General features: G+C 61.3%; 2 protein-coding genes across 2 annotated transcripts; both read right to left on the bottom strand.

Moving 5' to 3' along the window:
• Window positions 1-3,171: 3,171 nt before the first annotated feature.
• On the bottom strand, window positions 3,172-6,153 carry GJD2 (gap junction protein delta 2). Its single transcript, XM_038741512.1, has 2 exons — window positions 6,083-6,153; window positions 3,172-4,012 (listed from the first exon to the last, which is right to left on the bottom strand). The coding sequence occupies exons 1-2, from the start codon at window positions 6,151-6,153 to the stop codon at window positions 3,172-3,174; spliced, it is 912 nt and encodes a 303-aa protein (XP_038597440.1).
• Window positions 6,154-10,237: 4,084 nt separating this feature from the next.
• On the bottom strand, window positions 10,238-16,168 carry ACTC1 (actin alpha cardiac muscle 1). Its single transcript, XM_038741323.1, has 7 exons — window positions 16,092-16,168; window positions 15,491-15,633; window positions 14,323-14,647; window positions 12,374-12,535; window positions 12,056-12,247; window positions 11,346-11,527; window positions 10,238-10,407 (listed from the first exon to the last, which is right to left on the bottom strand). Exons 2-7 carry the CDS (start codon window positions 15,617-15,619, stop codon window positions 10,264-10,266), a joined length of 1,134 nt encoding a protein of 377 aa, XP_038597251.1. The 5' UTR covers window positions 15,620-15,633; window positions 16,092-16,168; the 3' UTR covers window positions 10,238-10,263.
• Window positions 16,169-16,383: the final 215 nt, after the last annotated feature.

The following is a 16,383-nucleotide window of genomic DNA, read 5'->3' as shown; positions in this document are numbered from 1 at the left end:
GGTAGGTGACTTTGAGGTGACTTTTTTATGGTATTTATTAAGCGCTTACTATGTTCAGGCGTGGTTCTAGGTGCTGGGGTAGATGATACAGGCTAGTCAGGTTGGACACAGTCCATATCCCTCATAGGGTTTACAGTCTTCATCCCTGTTCTACAGGTGAGGTAACTGAGGCCCAGATAAGTGAAATGACTTGCCCTAGGTCACACAGCAGACAAGTGGCAGAGTCGGGGATTTGGGGGATTGGAGGGAGGTGGGAATTTGGGGTGGGGGTGGGAGACTTTGGAAGGCCGGGAGGAGAAGGAATTGAGGCGGGGGGGGGGGGGAACCAGGGCTAGAGGAAGGGGGTTTGTAAGGGTTGGGGGTTGCTGAAAGAACAGACCCCCGAGCAGACGGTCACCCTGTGGATGAACGGGAAACGACCGCATTTTCCTTCTAAAAATAGCCTCCCCGCTTCTGGAGGTGAAAGGCGGTGAGACAGCACGCTGCTTGTGGATTTAAATAACCGTCACCCCAGAAAACCAACCGAGCGTTGCAGCCGCAGCACGGAGCGACCCCGCCCGCCCCCGCCTGCCCGGAGATGAAGCGCTCAATGCGGAAAGATTCTAGCTTCCCCCGGAAAGCCTCCCTGCCCCCTGCCCCCTGCCCCCGGGCAGACCCTCCCGGGCCTCCCGGTTGCTCTGGGCCCGGCCTCCAGCCAGGGCCGAGCGCCGGCCCGAAGCCCGTCCTTGCTGCGTCGGGACGATTGCGAGCCCCCCGCCACCCCCAGCCCCCTCCCCATGATCCTTCCCTGCCGAAATCTCCATCTCCGAGTCCCACGGCTGGGGAGGAAGGTCTGGGGTGGGTGGGCTCTGCCAGCCCGAGTGAGACAAGGGCACCGATGGACCCCTTAGAGGCGAGAAGGGGTCTGCAGACCAGACGGGGGGGGAGGCACAAGATTGGCTGGCCTCTTTTGGCCTCCGCCTGGACTCTACTGGCCTTCACCTGGTCTTCACCTCACTCCGCCTGACCTCCATTAGCTTTTTACCTACACCCCATCTGGCCATCACCTGACTCCGTCTGGCCTCCACTGGCCTTCACCTAGCAGCCATCTGGCCTCCGCCTATCCTCCAACTGGCCTCCATCTGACTCCTTCAGAACTCCATCTGGCCTCTGTCTGACCCCCCAACCCCGAGCTTCCATTTGGCCTCTGTTGGGCCTTGATTTGGGCCCATCCCCTGATGGCTTCCTTGCAGCAGGTCTTGGCGTCTCCGCAGAGGAGCACCACCTCCAACTCCGGTATGCCTCCACCGGCAAACCCTCCAGATAAATCTGCCAGGGCTCAGTACGAATGGAGGCTGACCCCAGAAACTCAAGAAACTCTCTAGACTATAAGCTCGTTCTCGGGCAGGGAACGTGTCTGCTCATTCTATTGTATTGTACTCTTCCACGCGCTTAGTACAGTGCTCTGCACATAGTAAGTGCGCAATAAACACCATTCATTGATCGACTGAAACTCCCTCCCGACTTTCCCCAAAGAATCCAGTAAAAGAAATAAAAGGCAAGTCCCTTTATTGGAGCCCGAGAGGCTGTGGCTCTTCAGGCCGTCTCCGTGGCTCGTTAGACTGTATCCGTGGCGGGCTACACCGTCTCCGTGGCTTGTTGCACCGTGTCTGCGGCAAGGCGCAGCCTCCGTGGCTTGTCACTCTGCGTCCGTGGCTCGTACAACGTGTCCTTGGCGTGCGCTCCATCTCCGTGGCTTGTCACACCGCGTCGGTGGCTGGTTTCTCCGTCTCCGTGGCGCGTCACACCGTCTCCGTGGCTGGCCGAGGGTCACCGGGTGGGGGCTGCGTCCCGATCTGGGGGCGCCCCGGGGGCGGCGGTGATTGGCACTTACATGAAGGAGGGCAGAGAGAGCAGGGGACTGTCCCCCAGCTCCAAGAACTGATCCTTTGGTATCCGCACCGCAGCCGCAGTCGCGGCGGTAAAAAAAAACACACAACACCCCAGGCCACTGACGAGCGCTGAGCTCCAGGCTCTTGAGGCCAGAGTCGGAGGCTTGGAGGCTTGGAGGCTTGGGGGTACAGGGCTAGGCGGGGGGTGGTGAGGGCATGGGGGGCTGGAGGATAGTGGGGGAACTTTGGGAGACACTTTGAGAAGCAATGGGGGACGGTGGAGGGACAGTAGGGAGGATGGGGACAGCGGAAGTGGGGGGCAGTGGGATGGGGGACGGTGGGGTTGTTGGGAGGGGGTGTGTGTGTGTGTGGAGGTTGGGGCCCAGTGGGGAGAGCCAAGTATCAGCAGATGATTAAGGTCTGCGGTGGGTGTGTCCAGTGTGTCCAAGCCAAGGCAGGCGGGGCAGCGGGACGGGCTGGAGTGGGGGGGGGGGGAGGCGTGGAAAACACCCCCGGGGGCCCCCCGGGGACTCCCTTGGGGCTCCGAAGAGACGCTTCCCCCCCGCCTCTCGCCCCGGCCCGCCGACCAGAAACCAAAGTCACGTGACGCCCCGAGCTTCCAGGCGACCCTGGGCCCCGGGACAGTCCTCTGCGCCGTTGCGCGCTCGGTGACGATAATGATGATGATGATGATAATGATGGTGGTGGTGGTGGTGGTATTTGTTAAGCGCTTACTATGTGCCAAGCACTGTTCTAAGCGCTGGGGGTGGGGGAGGATGCAAGGTCATCAGGTTGTCCCACGTGGGGCTCACAGTCTTCATCCATATTTTCCAGACGAGGGAACTGAGGCCCAGAGAAGCGAAGTGGCTCGCCCAAAGTCACCCAGCTGACCGGTGGCGGAGCCGGGATTAGAGCCCGTGAGCTTCTGACTCCCAAGCGCGGGCTCTCTCCACTGAGCCACGCCGCTTCTCGGTGCCCGACCAGGCCGGGTGACGCCCTCGACCCGAGCCGAGCCCCCCCCCCCCAATCAATCAATCGTATTTATCGAGCGCCTACTGTGTGCAGAGCACTGTACTAAGCGCTTGGGAAGTACAAGTTGGCAACATATAACGTCCTCGGAGCCCCCTCGCCCCCGCGGGAGCCCCTCAGCCCCTGGACGGCGGCTCCGGAGGGGGACCCCGGCCCCGATGAGGCGGGGAGGACGAGGGGGGCGGCCCTCCGTCCTTCCCTCCCTCCCTCCGTCCGTCCGTCCGTCAGGAGGCCGTGCCCGGCCGCGGGTCCTCCCGGGCCCCGGGCCCCGTCAGACGTAGGCCGAGTCTCCGGACTGCGTCCGTCCGAAGGCGGGCAGGCTGGGCCGGGGCAGGTCCCGGGCGCGGATGTCGGAGAGGGACTTGCGCTTGGCCCGGGCGCCCCGCACGGCCAGGCGGATCTTCCGCCAGCCCAGGTGGTTGAGCTCGGCCAGGTTGAGCAGGACGCAGACGCCGCTGACGGCGAACATGAAGACCAGGAAGACGCTCTTCTCGGTGGGGCGCGACACGTAGCACTCCACCTCCTTGACGCAGGGGTAGCGGTCGCACTCGACCAGGCGCGGCACGCGGAAACCGAACAGCAGGTACTGGCCCAGCAGGAAGCCCAGCTCCAGCGCGTTGCGGAAGAACACCTGGATGACGTAGAAGCGGGAGATGCTGCCCTCCGGCCGCCGCAGCTTGGGCCGGCCGGCCGGGCGCGGGCCTCGGGGGCCCGGGGGCCCCGCCGCCGGCTCCTTGGCCTCGGGCCCGGCGGGCTGCAGGACGCCGTTGAGCGCCGGGCGCTTCTTGGGGGCGTCGCCGTCGGGCCCGTCGGGCCCGTCGGGGGGCTCCCGCTCCGGGGCCGGCGGCACGGCGGAGCAGCGGCGCTCGCGCTGCTTGGCCGCCTGGTGCACCGAGTAGGTGATGAAGCAGAGGCTGGGCGTGCACACCAGGATGATCTGGAACACCCAGTAGCGGATGTGCGAGATGGGGAAGGCGCGGTCGTAGCAGGCCTGGTTGCAGCCCGGCTGCAGCGTGTTGCACACGAACATGGCCTGCTCGTCATCGTACACCGTCTCGCCCACGATGGCCACGATCAGGATGCGGAAGATGACCACCACCGTCAGCAGGATCCTGGGGGCGGGAGGGGGACGGGAGGGAGGCGTCAAGGCCGGACCCCGGGCCCGCCGACCCTTCCCTTCCTTTCCCTTCCCTTCCCTTCCCTTCCCTTCCCTTCCCTTCCCTTCCCTTCCCTTCTCTTCCCTTCCCTTCCCTTCTCTTCCCTTCCCCTTTCCCTTTCCCTTCCCTTCCCCTTTCCCTATCCCCCTATCCCTTTCCCCTTCCCCTTCCCTTCCCTTCCCTTCCCTTCCCTTTCCTTCCCTTCCCCTTGCCCTTCCCTTCCCTTCCCTTTCCTTCCCTTCCCTTCTCTTCCCTTCCCTTCCCTTCTCTTCCCTTCCCCTTTCCCTTTCCCTTCCCTTCCCCTTTCCCTATCCCCCTATCCCTTTCCCTTTCCCCTTCCCTTCCCTTCCCTTCCCTTTCCTTCCCTTCCCCTTGCCCTTCCCTTCCCTTCCCTTTCCTTCCCTTCCCCTTGCCCTTCCCTTCCCTTCCCTTCCCTTCCCTTCCCTTCCCTTCCCCTTTCTCTTTCCCTTCCCCTTTCCCTTTCCCTTCCCCTTTCCCTTTCCCTTTCCCTCTCCCCCCTATCCATTTCCCTTTCCCTTTCCCTTTCCCTTTCCCTTTCCCTTTCCCTTTCCCCTTCCCTTCCCTTCCCTTTCCCGCAGGGCAGGGCCCGGCCGGGCGCTGTCCCGGGATGCCCGGTGCTGAACGCGGGCACGACGCCCCACCCCCAACCCTCAGGGGGATCACGCAATCGTATTTATTATTAATAATAATAATAATGGTGGCATTTATTAAGCGCTTACTATGTGCAAAGCACCGTTCTAAGCGCTGGGGAGGTTACAAGGTGATCAGGTTGCCCCACGGGGGGCTCACAGTCTTCATCCCCATTTGACAGATGAGGTCACTGAGGCACCGAGAAGTGAAGTGACTTGCCCCGTCACACAGCTGACAATTTATCGAGCGCTTCCTGTGTGCGGAGCACTGGACTGAGCGCTCGGGGAGGACGAGGCCGTCCCCACCCAACAACGGGCTCACAGTCTGGGGACAGACGTGTGTTTCCGTGCGGGTGGCGGGAGCGGGAGGGTACGACTCTGTTCGGCGGGAGTGAGACCGTTGCCGAATTGTACTTTCCGAGCGCTTAGTCCAGTGCTCGGCTCACGGTGAGCGCTCAATAAAGACGACCGAATGAATGAATGAACCCCTTCGAGACCGTGAGCCCGTTGTTGGGTAGGGACCGTCTCTCTCTGTTGCCCATTTGTACTTCCCAAGCGCTCAGTCCAGTGCTCTGCACGCGGTAAGCGCTCAATAAAGACGATTGAATGAATGAACGTGTGTGTGTGTGTGTGTGTGTGTGTGTGTGTGTGTGTGTGTGTGTGAGTGAGCGTGTCCGTAGGGGTAAGGGTGAGGGACACTATGTGGGCGAATGCCAGCGTGTCTATGGGGGTCTGAGGACCTGAGGTTGTGTGTAATTGTGGGTGGGAGTCCAAGCGGCGCGTGTAAGCGGGGGTGTGAATCTCTGAGGGAGTGGGAGTCCGTGCGTGTTAGCGGGCGTGTGAGGGTCGGAGGATCCGAATGGGATGGGTCAGCGGGTGTGTGTGTGTGTGTGTGTGTGTGTGTGTGTGTGTGTGTGTGTGTGTGTGTGTGAACGTAATCTGGGGTTACCCGAGTGCGTTTGTGAGTGGGTGTCAGAGTGTCGGCTCTCTGAGCGTGGAACCGTGTGCGAGCGGGTCTGAGTGTGAGTCCGTGTGTACTGGTGAATCTGTGTCTCTGCGCGAATGCACGTGAAACCAGTCCGGGGCTTGGCACTGTCCTCGCCCGTCCTCGCCCCCCGCCCCCGCCCTCGCCTCAGCCCCCCCCCCCCCCCCCCCCGCCCCCGGTACCCAGTCCCGGCCCGGCCCGTTGCTCCCTTCTGGCCGGCGGGGCCTCCTGCCTTCTGGTCCGGGTCCGGGTCCGGCCCGGTTGGGACCGGGGTGTGGCCCGGCCAAGGTCCGGCCCGCTCCCGGCCCCGCTCCGCCCTGGCTTTGGCCCGCCCAGGGGGCAGCCCGCCCCCCGGCCCCCGGCCCCCGGCCCCCGGCCCCCGGCCCTTACCTCCCGATCATAGTCGAGTGCTGCTGCACCGCCGCCTCCAGCAGCCGCTCCAGGATGGTCCATTCTCCCATCGCTGGGCATCCGGCGGGGGCAGCGCGGGCCCGTTCCCCGAGCCGCCCCCGGCCCCCGGCTCCCGGCCCCCGGCCACCGACCCCCGACCCCCGGCCCCCGAACCCCGGCTCCCGGGCTCAGCCCGACACGGGCAGGGGGGGGGTCGGCGGGCGGGCCGTCCGGCTGCGGCTGTGGAGCCCGGGCCGGAGGGCGCTTGGGGATCCCGGCTCCCGGACCGTGCCCCGTCCGGTGCGGGCGCAGGGCGGGAAGCAACGGCGGCGGCCGAGCCCGGGGAGTCTGCAGCCTCGGCCCGCCTCTAATCCGCCTTTAAGTAGTCTTCTCCTCCTGCGTCAGCGGGGCCGGGCCGAGCGGGGACCGCGGGCAACGGGGGGAAAACCTGCGCCGACCCCCGCTCGGGGGACATCGCCGGCGGGCAACGAGCATGGGGGGGGGGGACTCGGGGGAGGGCCTGGGGCGGAGGGGCCCGAGGGGCTCCATCCGTCTCCCCCCAACCCTCTCCCTCTCTCTCTGCACTGAATGGGAAAGGGCAGGGAGGGCTGCCTGTGTGTCTGTGAGTGTGGATGTTTAAGCCACCCCTGTTTCCACGGGTTGGGCAAAGGGACTTGGAGTATTATATGAATATGTGTGTGCCCAGACGTGTGTGTGTGTGAGTGTGTGTGTGTGTGTGTGTGTTTGTGGGGGCCCACGGGGAATCCAGGCGTGTGTGAGGGTGTGTGTGCACTCAGCTAAGTATTTGAGTGTGTGTGTGTGTGTTTGCCTGGGGGTTAACGGGGAATCCAGGCGTGCGTGAGGGTGTGTGCGCACTCAGCTAAGCATTTGAATGTGTGTGTGTGTGTGCGTGTGTGTGTGTGTTTGTGGAGGCACACGGGGAATCCAGACGTGTGTGAGGGTGTGTGTGCACTCAGCTATTTGAATGTGTGTGTGTGTGTGTGTGTGTTTGTGTGGGGGCAAACGGGGAATCCAGGCGTGTGTGAGGGCGTGCGTGCACTCAGCTAAGCATTTGAATGTGTGTGTGTGTGTGTGTGTGTGTGTGTGTTTGTGGAGGCACACGGGGAATCCAGACGTGTGTGAGGGTGTGTGTGCACTCACCTAAGCATTTGAATGTGGGTGTATGTGCGTCTCTTTGAGTGCAGATGTATGTGTGGGTAAGACTGGGTGGGGGCGAATACACCGTTTTGTCTTTCTCCTTTGCCAAGAAGAACTACTACACTACTACAAACAGGCTGGCTCGCGGGAGGGGGAGAGTGGCGAGTGTGTATATGCAGGGGGATGTGTGTGTGTGTGTGTGTGTGTGTGTGTGTGTGTGTGTTTGTAGGGGTATGTATGTGTCTGAGCAGTGAGTGTGAGTGGTGGGAGTGTATGGTCAGGAGTTTGTGTGTTTGTGCGTGTGTGTGTGTGTGTGTGTGTGTGTGTGGTGGGGGGTTCAGATGAAGTGGTTCATTGTCCATCTTATTAATACTAATAATGATCACTCATAATCGTGGTATTTGTTAACTGCTTACTATGTGCCGAGTACTGAAGTAAGTACTGGAGTAGATACAAGATAATCAGGCCCCACATGGGGCTCAGGCTCACAGTCTAAGTAAGAGAGACAACGGGTATTGAATCTCCATTTTGGAGATAAGGAAACTGAGGCACAGGAGAGTTAACTGACTCACCCAATGTCAAACAGCAGGGAAGTGGCAGAGCTGGGATTAGAACTCAGTTCTGGGAAGCAGGGCTGTCTAGTGGGTGAGGCATGGGCCTGGAGTCAGAAGGACATGGGTTCTAACCCCAGTTCCACCACTTGTCTGTTGTTTAACACTGGGCACGTCCTTGAACTTCTCTGTGCCTCATTTACCTCGTCTGTAAAATGGGGATTAATAATAATGTTGGTATTTGCTAAGCGCTTACTATGTGCGAAGCACTGTTCTAAGCGCTGGGGGGATATAAGGTGATCAGGTTGCCCCACGTGGGGCTCACAGTCTTCATCCCCATTTGACAGATGAGATAACTGAGGCACAGAGAAGTGAAGTGACTTGCCCAAAGTCACACAGCTGACAAGTGGTGGAGTCGGGATTCGAACCCTTGACCTCTGACTCCCGAGCCCGGGCTCTTTCCACCGAGCCACGCTGCTTCTCCGTGCTGTGAGCCCCACGTGGGACGTGGACTGTGTCCAACCCGATTATCTTGTATCTACCGCAGCACTTAGTACAGTGCTTAACGACACCATAAAAAAGGTCTTCTGGCTCCCAGAGCTGTGGTCTTTCCCCTAGGCCTCACTGCTTCTCCTTCCAGCCCAGCTCTCGGGCGGCCCCTTGGCTGCTAGCCAGGCCCCGGGGACAATGGACCAAACGGTTGCGCCAGACTTTTAGCTTTCATTTAAAAAAATCCCAGCTATGGCCCTGCCCCATTGGGTCCATGCCCCATCCGGGGAAGGCACCGGGCTTGTAATCGGCGCGGCAGATTAAGTCTCTCCTGGCCTACATAACCGCCGGGTGAATGTGAAGGTGCATGTGTCTGTTTGTTGTTATTCTGTACTCTTCCAAGCGCTTAGTACAGTGCTTAATAAATTCGATGGAACTGAATGAATTCGTGGGCCCGGAAGGCCCAACGCAAGGTCTCCCCCGCTCCCCGCCGAGGCTCAGTGTCCCTGCCTGCACAGTAGGGCTGGGAATCCTCCGTCCACCCATGGGTTGGACCCTGGTGAAATCCCGAATGTCCTTTCAGGGGAGAAAGCTCTGGAGAGAAGAAAAGGCTGGAGCTGGGGCTGGGCTGGGGCTGCAATGCTCTCTGGAAGGGACCACCCCCTTGACACCATCTGCGTACCTAACCAACTCCATCCCCACCGGTGTGGCTCAGGTGCTTTCAGCGTCCCCTCCGTCAGGTGTACACCATGTCCCCTGCCCTCCCTCAAAGTCCTCTTTAAAAAGTCGCCTCCACCAGGAAGTCTGTCCTGATTAACCCCCCATCACCTCAGCCTTGATGTACGGGTCTGTCCATTTGTCCAATTAGTCATAGTTCCTTCCTCTGAACTATTATGTTAGGTCTTTTTGTCTGCCCCCTTAGACCCTAAGCAGAGATCGCTTCAGTTACTTTGGTTAATGCTCCCCCCAAAAGCAACTTTGAACTTATAAACCCCTCCCCAGAAGCCACCCTCCTCGTTCCTCCTGTCTGCTCCCTAGCAAGTAGCTTGTCACAGCCTCAAACTACTTGAGTTCATCTGCTGAAGTCCGAACAAGGGGAGAGTCGGGGATGGAGAGGGGAGAGTCAAGGGTGCTGGACGTTTTGGAGATTCAGAGGTGTCGGAGGGTCTTTCAGGCTGAGTCACTGGAAGAGAGTCAGGGATGGAGAGGGGAGAATCAGGGTGTTGGGTGGTCCGTTCTGGGTCACTGGGGGAGTTAGAGATGGAGAGAAGAAAGTCAGGGGTGTTGGGTGATCGGTGCTTGGTCATTCGGGGGAGATGCAGGTATGGAGAGGGGAGAGTCAGGGATGTTGGATGGCTTACACTGGGTCACGGGGGAGAGTCGGGGATGGAGAGGGGAGAGTCGGGGGTGTCTGATGGCCCTCTGAAATCTTGAGGACGGGTGCTCAGGAGGTGTGGCCAGCACACGGTTTCTGCAAGTCTCCCGGTGCCTCAATCAGAGACAAAATCGTGGATCGGACGAACCGTGGGTCTCCCGTCGGGGTGGTCTCTCTCTCTCTCTGTCTCTCTCTCTGTCTCTCTCTCTCTCTCTGTATGTGTGTGTGTGCGTGAGTGCGTGTGCGTGTGTGGTGGGGGAGGGAGACGGCGCTCAGGGACTGAGGGGCTTTTTTCTCTACAACTAGGGGTTCTGAGCGTCTAATCCCAAATTGGGTCTGCGATTGCTACGAATTCGCTCTCCAACGGCTGGTCTGCTGCTTGCTCTCCCCTCCATCCCCAGATGCCCCCTAGGAACGGTCCCGCCCCCGCCCCAGGAACGCCCCGCCAGCCTCGGGAAGTTGGCAGCCCCCAGTCCGCCCTGGGTCTTGTTTATTTAGAAAGCAATAAATATCCGAAGCACAAGAAACGGCCCGTGGGAGTAAACAAACTGTACAAGGACTGAGAGGCTTGCCGGGGGCGGGGGGCGGGGGGAGGGGGCGGGTCCAGGCTAGAAGCACTTGCGGTGGACGATGGAGGGTCCCGCCTCGTCGTACTCCTGCTTGCTGATCCACATCTGCTGGAAGGTGGACAGCGAGGCCAGGATGGAGCCGCCGATCCACACCGAGTACTTGCGCTCCGGGGGCGCGATGATCTGAGGAAGCGGAGGCAGAACACGCCATCCCTTCAGCTGCCGCCCGGGAAACGGGCCACGGGGGTCCTGGCCAGCCCGACCTCCCCCTCTCCCCCCACTCACACTCACACTCACACTCCCTCAGGATCCATCCCTCTCTGCCTGGTTTCCACTAAGAGGTCTGGGGTCTAGTGGATAGAGCGCGAGCCTGGGATTCAGAGGATCTGGGTTCTAGAGAAACAGCATGGCCTAATGGAAAGAGCATGGGCCTGGGATTCAGAGGTCGTGGGTTCTAATTCCGGCTCTGCCACATGACTACTGTGTGATCTTGGGCAAGTCACTTAACTTCTCTGGGCCTCAGTTACTTCATCTGTAAAACGGGGATTAAGATTGTGAGCCCCATGTGGAACAGGGACTGTGTCCAACCTGATTACCTTGAATCTACTCCAGCGCTTAGTACGTTGCCTGGTACCTAGTCAGGGCTTAACAAATACCATTTTTAAAAAAAGGTGCATAGAGGATGGGAGGCCCAGACTTGCTGCGTGACCATGAGTTTATCGCTTGACTTCTCTGGGCCTCCGGTTCCTATCCATAGAATGGGAAGAATCTTATGTCTTGCTTTTCGTCAACAATGGTTTATTAACTGAACGCCTACAGTTTGCAGAGCGTTTTATTGGGTAGCTACTGTGTGCAGAGTGCTATCCCGGGCGCCTACTGTGTGCTGATTGCTGTACCAGGGGTTTGAGAACATACTGCAGAAGTGAAGACGTGGCCCCTGCCCTCGAGGAGCCTAGGGGCCGATGGGGACCCCAGGAGATGCCCTCTGTCCAAAGGACAAAGGCCACCCAGAGTCGAGGCTCCTCTCCCTGATGGGGAGGGAAAGGGGGGGTCCCTCCGAGCCCATGCTCTGGGGAAGACCCCCCGCCCCCCTTTGCCCCTGGGGCGGCCGAGGCCCCTACCTTGATCTTCATGGTGCTTGGGGCCAGCGCCGTGATCTCCTTCTGCATGCGGTCGGCGATGCCGGGGTACATGGTGGTGCCCCCGGACAGCACGTTGTTGGCATACAGGTCCTTGCGGATGTCAATGTCGCACTTCATGATGCTGTTGTACGTGGTTTCGTGGATGCCGGCCGACTCCATCCCTGGGGAGACCCGCCCCACCCGCCCCCGTCAGCTCCGCCGCGCGGCTGGGGAGGGGGAGAGAGGGTGGGGGGCTCCGGCTGCCCTCGGGACGGAGGGGCTCCCACGGCCCGGGGAGGAGGGGGGTGATATAGAGGGTCGTTGGGAAGTGGGGGCGATGGGGGGCAGTCCTCGGGAGGGAGGGCCTGCCACGGGCCGGGGAGGGACTTTTAGACTGTGAGCCCACTGATGGGTAGGGACCGTCTCTATATGTTGCCAATTTGTACTTCCCAAGCGCTTAGTACAGTGCTCTGCACACAGTAAGCGCTCAATATATACGATTGATGATGATGATGACGGGGCACCGGGAAGGGGGGCGCTGGGGCATCCCCTCCAGGATGGGGGAGGGGGGCTCACGGATAAAAGCCTGCTGAGACAGGGAAAGGGGAGGCGGCGGGGCTCCCCCGTGAAGGACGGCCTGGACCGGGGGAGGGTCTCCCCGACGAAGGGCGGCCGGGCCCGGGGGTGGGGGGTGGGGGGGAGGCGCTCACCGATGAAGGACGGCTGGAACAGAGTCTCGGGGCAGCGGAAGCGCTCGTTGCCGATGGTGATGACCTGGCCGTCGGGCAGCTCGTAGCTCTTCTCCAGGGAGGAGGAGGAGGCGGCGGTGGCCATCTCGTTCTCGAAGTCCAGGGCCACGTAGCACAGCTTCTCCTTGATGTCCCGCACGATCTCCCGCTCGGCTGCGGGGTGGGGGGCAGCGGGTCAGCGGAGGGGTGTCGGGCGCTCATGCGGGGCCGGGGCCGGACAAGGCCGCGCCCGGAGGGAACGGGGACGGGCGGGAGGACGGCAGGCTGGACGGCACTGACCGGTGGTGACGAAGGAGTAGCCGCGCTCGGTGAGGATCTTCATGAGGTAGTCGGTCAGATCGCGGCCGGCCAGGTCCAGCCGCATGATGGCGTGGGGCAGCGCGTAGCCCTCGTAGATGGGCACGTTGTGGGTCACGCCGTCCCCGGAGTCAAGGACGATACCTGCGGGGGGGGGGGGGGGGCGGGGGCCAGCCAGAAGCCGTGACTCCCCCCGGCCTGATCGCCCCCCTCCCCTCGCCTCGCCTCGCCCCCCTCACGGAGGCCGGGCGCCCTAGACTCCCCTCCCCGCGGCTGGCAGGGTAGGGCCAGGGGCCCGGTCAGGGGCGAGTCCCCCAGCGCCCCCGTCCTCCAACCCCTAGCCCCCAGCCCCCAAGTCTACCCAGTCCAGGCTTTGGCTCTGACAGGGCCACCAGGGAGCTCGGAGGACCGTGTGTGGTTTGCCCACTCACCATCATGGTTACAGACGGATGAAACAAACCACCGATTCTCCCCTCTCCGTTCCCGGTTTTCCCATCCGACACCCCTGACTCACACAGGCTACCCTACCCCCCTGACTCTCCCCAGTGACCCAGCACGGACCGTCCAACACCACTGACTCTCCCCTCTCCAGCCCTGACTCTCCCCCAGTGACCCAGCACGAATGATCCCACACTGACTCTCCCCTGCATAGACCGTCCAGCACCCCTGACTCTCCTCCTCTCCATCCCTGACTCTCCCCCAGTGACCACCCAGCACGGACCCTCGCCTATAGATCTGACAAAACCCCTCTGGACGCTGCAAGATCTGGATACCCTTCAGGAAAGGACCATGGTGATGGAAAGCTCCACAGTTCCCACCTTTTTCAACTGCGGAATTGGACAAGTTCAAGGAGAAAGGTTTTTCCCCTCGAAGCGAGCTTCGGCAGATGTTTGAGGCAACGGGTGACTGGGTTTATTTCTCGGGTTAATCTGTTCTCTACACCTCAACAATCCTGTCACTGCTGTCACCTATTTTTGAGCTTAAAAATCTCCTGGTTATGTACCAGAAATACCACCCTGAATTAGGGCCAATGAGGGGTGGGGGGACCTTCCTCATCTTTTCAGAGGGGAATAGGGGCATGTTTACCCGTTGCTTCTCCGGAGGGAGGGGTGGGAAGGGGTGGGGATGGGGCACAGCTGGGCTACATCTGTCCCTATCCACCTCAGCTGGGAATCCTAGGGGTACCATCTCCATTGTTCCCACAGCTGGAGCACTACTACTACTACTACTACTACTACTACTACTACTACTACTACTACTTGTTAAATGCCTATTCTGTGACAAGAACTGTGCTAAATGCTGGAGTAGACATGATAGTCTTGATGGACACAATCCCTGTCCCACATGGGGCTTACAGTCTAAGTAGGGGGGAGAACAGGTAGTGAATCCCCATTTTACAGATGACAAAATTGCAAAGTGACTTGACCAAGGTCACCCAGCAGGCAAGTAGCAGAACAGGGGTCAGAACCCACGTCTCCGGACTCCCAGACCAGTGTTCTTGGCAGTAAGTCGTGCTGGAACTTGGGGTCACCGGTCCCTACCAAGAAGCAGCGTGGCTTAGTGGAAAGAGCCCGGGCTCGGGAGTCAGAGGTCGTGGGTTCTAATTCCGACTCCGCCACTTGTCAGCTGTGAGACCTTGGACAAGTCGCTTAACTTCTCGGTGCCTCAGTTACCTCATCTGTAAAATGGGGATTAAGACGTGAGCCCCACGTGGGGCAACCCGATAACCTTGTATCTACCCCAGGGCTTAGAATAGTGTTTGGCACATAGTAAGCGCTTAACGAATGCTATTATTATTATTAATAAGGATAATGACTGGTCCCCCAGCCACCGGGGTTCTAGAGCCCACACCAGGCGAAGGCAGGACTAGATTGGCCATAGGCCCCCCACCACCCCGGCCTGGCCTGGCCTGGCCCAGCCCGGTCACTCACCGGTGGTGCGGCCGGAGGCGTAGAGGGACAGCACGGCCTGGATGGCCACGTACATGGCGGGGACGTTGAAGGTCTCGAACATGATCTGGGTCATCTTCTCGCGGTTGGCCTTGGGGTTGAGGGGGGCCTCGGTGAGCAGGGTGGGGTGCTCCTCGGGGGCCACGCGCAGCTCGTTGTAGAAGGTGTGGTGCCAGATCTTCTCCATGTCGTCCCAGTTGGTGATGATGCCGTGCTCGATGGGATACTTCAGCGTCAGGATGCCCCGCTTGCTCTGCGCCTCGTCGCCCACGTACGAGTCTTTCTGGCCCATGCCCACCATGACGCCCTGTGGGGATGGAAGGGGGTCGGTTATCCTGGGGCTGGACACCCAGCCCTCGGGTAATGCCCCAGCGGAGAGTCCCTAAGGTGAATCTGAGGGACACCCCCCCCCCCCCAACCCGGGTCAGCCCCACAGCCCCCCGTGTCTAAGGCAGCGGTAACTATGTGCACGCTGCCCTCCAGGAAGCCCAGTTTTATGGTTTGAGTTGGACGTGCAACACCCCTGATTCTTCTCTCCGTCCCCGACTCTTCCCCCAGTGACCCGGCACGAACCATCCAACACCCCTGACTCTCCTCTCTCCGTCCCTGACTTTCCTCCACTGACCCACCACAGGCCATTCGACATCACTGACTTTCCCTTCTCCATCCCTGACTCTTCCCCAGTGGTCCAGCACGAGCCATCCAAAACCTCTGACCCTCCCTCTCTCAAATCCTGCCTCTCCCCTCTCCATCCCTGGCCGTCCCCCAGTGACCCAGCACGGCCCAACCAGTACCCCTGACTCTCTCCCTTCTCCATCCCTGACTCTCCTCCAGTGACCCAGCACAGACTTACTCACCCGGCCGACTCCATCCCTCTCCATCCCTGACTCTTCCCCAGCACGGCCCGTTACGGAGCACTCCCTGGATGGGTTATCTAGGGAGAGGCATGGTCTGTGTGTGTGTGTTTATGTGTACGGGGGTGTGAGTGTCTGTGAGTCCTCCTGTGTGTGAACGTGGGTATATGCACACTGGTGGCACCCGTGGAGATCTTCCTTTTAACCAGTTAAGTGCCAAGACCAGGAGAGGTGCGGGGCTGGCCCAGCGAAGGGGCAGTGGGCAGCAGGCAGGGGGCAGGGGGCCTGGATGGTACCTGGTGTCGGGGTCGGCCCACGATGGAGGGAAACACGGCCCGCGGCGCATCGTCCCCGGCGAAGCCCGCCTTCACCAGCCCGGAGCCATTGTCGCACACCAGCGCCGTTGTCTCTTCGTCGTCGCACATCTTGTCTGGGGGGTCTGAGGGCCCGAGAGGTCAGGGGTCAGGCCTCGGGGCCGGAGGCCGCACCTTCCCCTCACCCCCCGGCCTCCTCCCTTCCCTTCCCCTCTGCCAGATCCCCCCGCCTCCCAAACTCCCTCCCCTCTTCGGCATCTCCGTTAAGCCTTCGCTCCCAGGCCCGTCCCAGCTGCTGCCTCCCCGCGAGGCTCCGCCGGAGCTTCTTCCCCGGCCGGGGCCGCGGTGATGGGGAGAGGCTCCCCGCCGGCCTCCCAAGGGACCGGAGACTTGGAGGAACATCCTCCGGAGCCCTCTCCGACCCTCCTGTCCGGTCCCGGGGAGGCGCAGCCGGGAGCCTAGTGGCGAGCCATCCTCGACGACCACGAGGTGCGGAGGGGAGAGGAGGCAGAGGAGCAGGGGCAGGAGGACCGGGTGATGGGGGAGAGGAGCTGGCGGCGCCCCGGGGGCGGGGAAGACTCACCGGCGATGCTGGTCCCGGGCAGACGGGCTGTGGGACCCGAGGGCGCGGCGACCCCTCTTTATAGCGCGCTGATGGACGGGGCCGGCTGGGACGGCGCGGCCGCCTTGTCCTTATTTGGTCGCCTGCGCGGCCCGGAGGGACAGCCGGGCCTTGCATGGAGTCGACCCCCGGGGGGAGGGGGCCAGATGAGATTGGGGGCGGGGGTGGGGGGCGGGGGGGGACCGCACAGGCCTCTCCCCCACCGGGGGCCACACTGGGCCGGCGAGGGGCGTCGCCCTGGAGCTGAAGTGTT

This window comes from Tachyglossus aculeatus (genome assembly GCF_015852505.1).
Source record: "Tachyglossus aculeatus isolate mTacAcu1 chromosome 12 unlocalized genomic scaffold, mTacAcu1.pri SUPER_6_unloc_1, whole genome shotgun sequence".
NCBI classification, from domain to species: domain Eukaryota; kingdom Metazoa; phylum Chordata; class Mammalia; order Monotremata; family Tachyglossidae; genus Tachyglossus; species Tachyglossus aculeatus.
The sequence above is the reverse complement of the archived record's forward strand: the minus strand, read 5'-3'. Positions and strand labels throughout refer to the sequence as shown.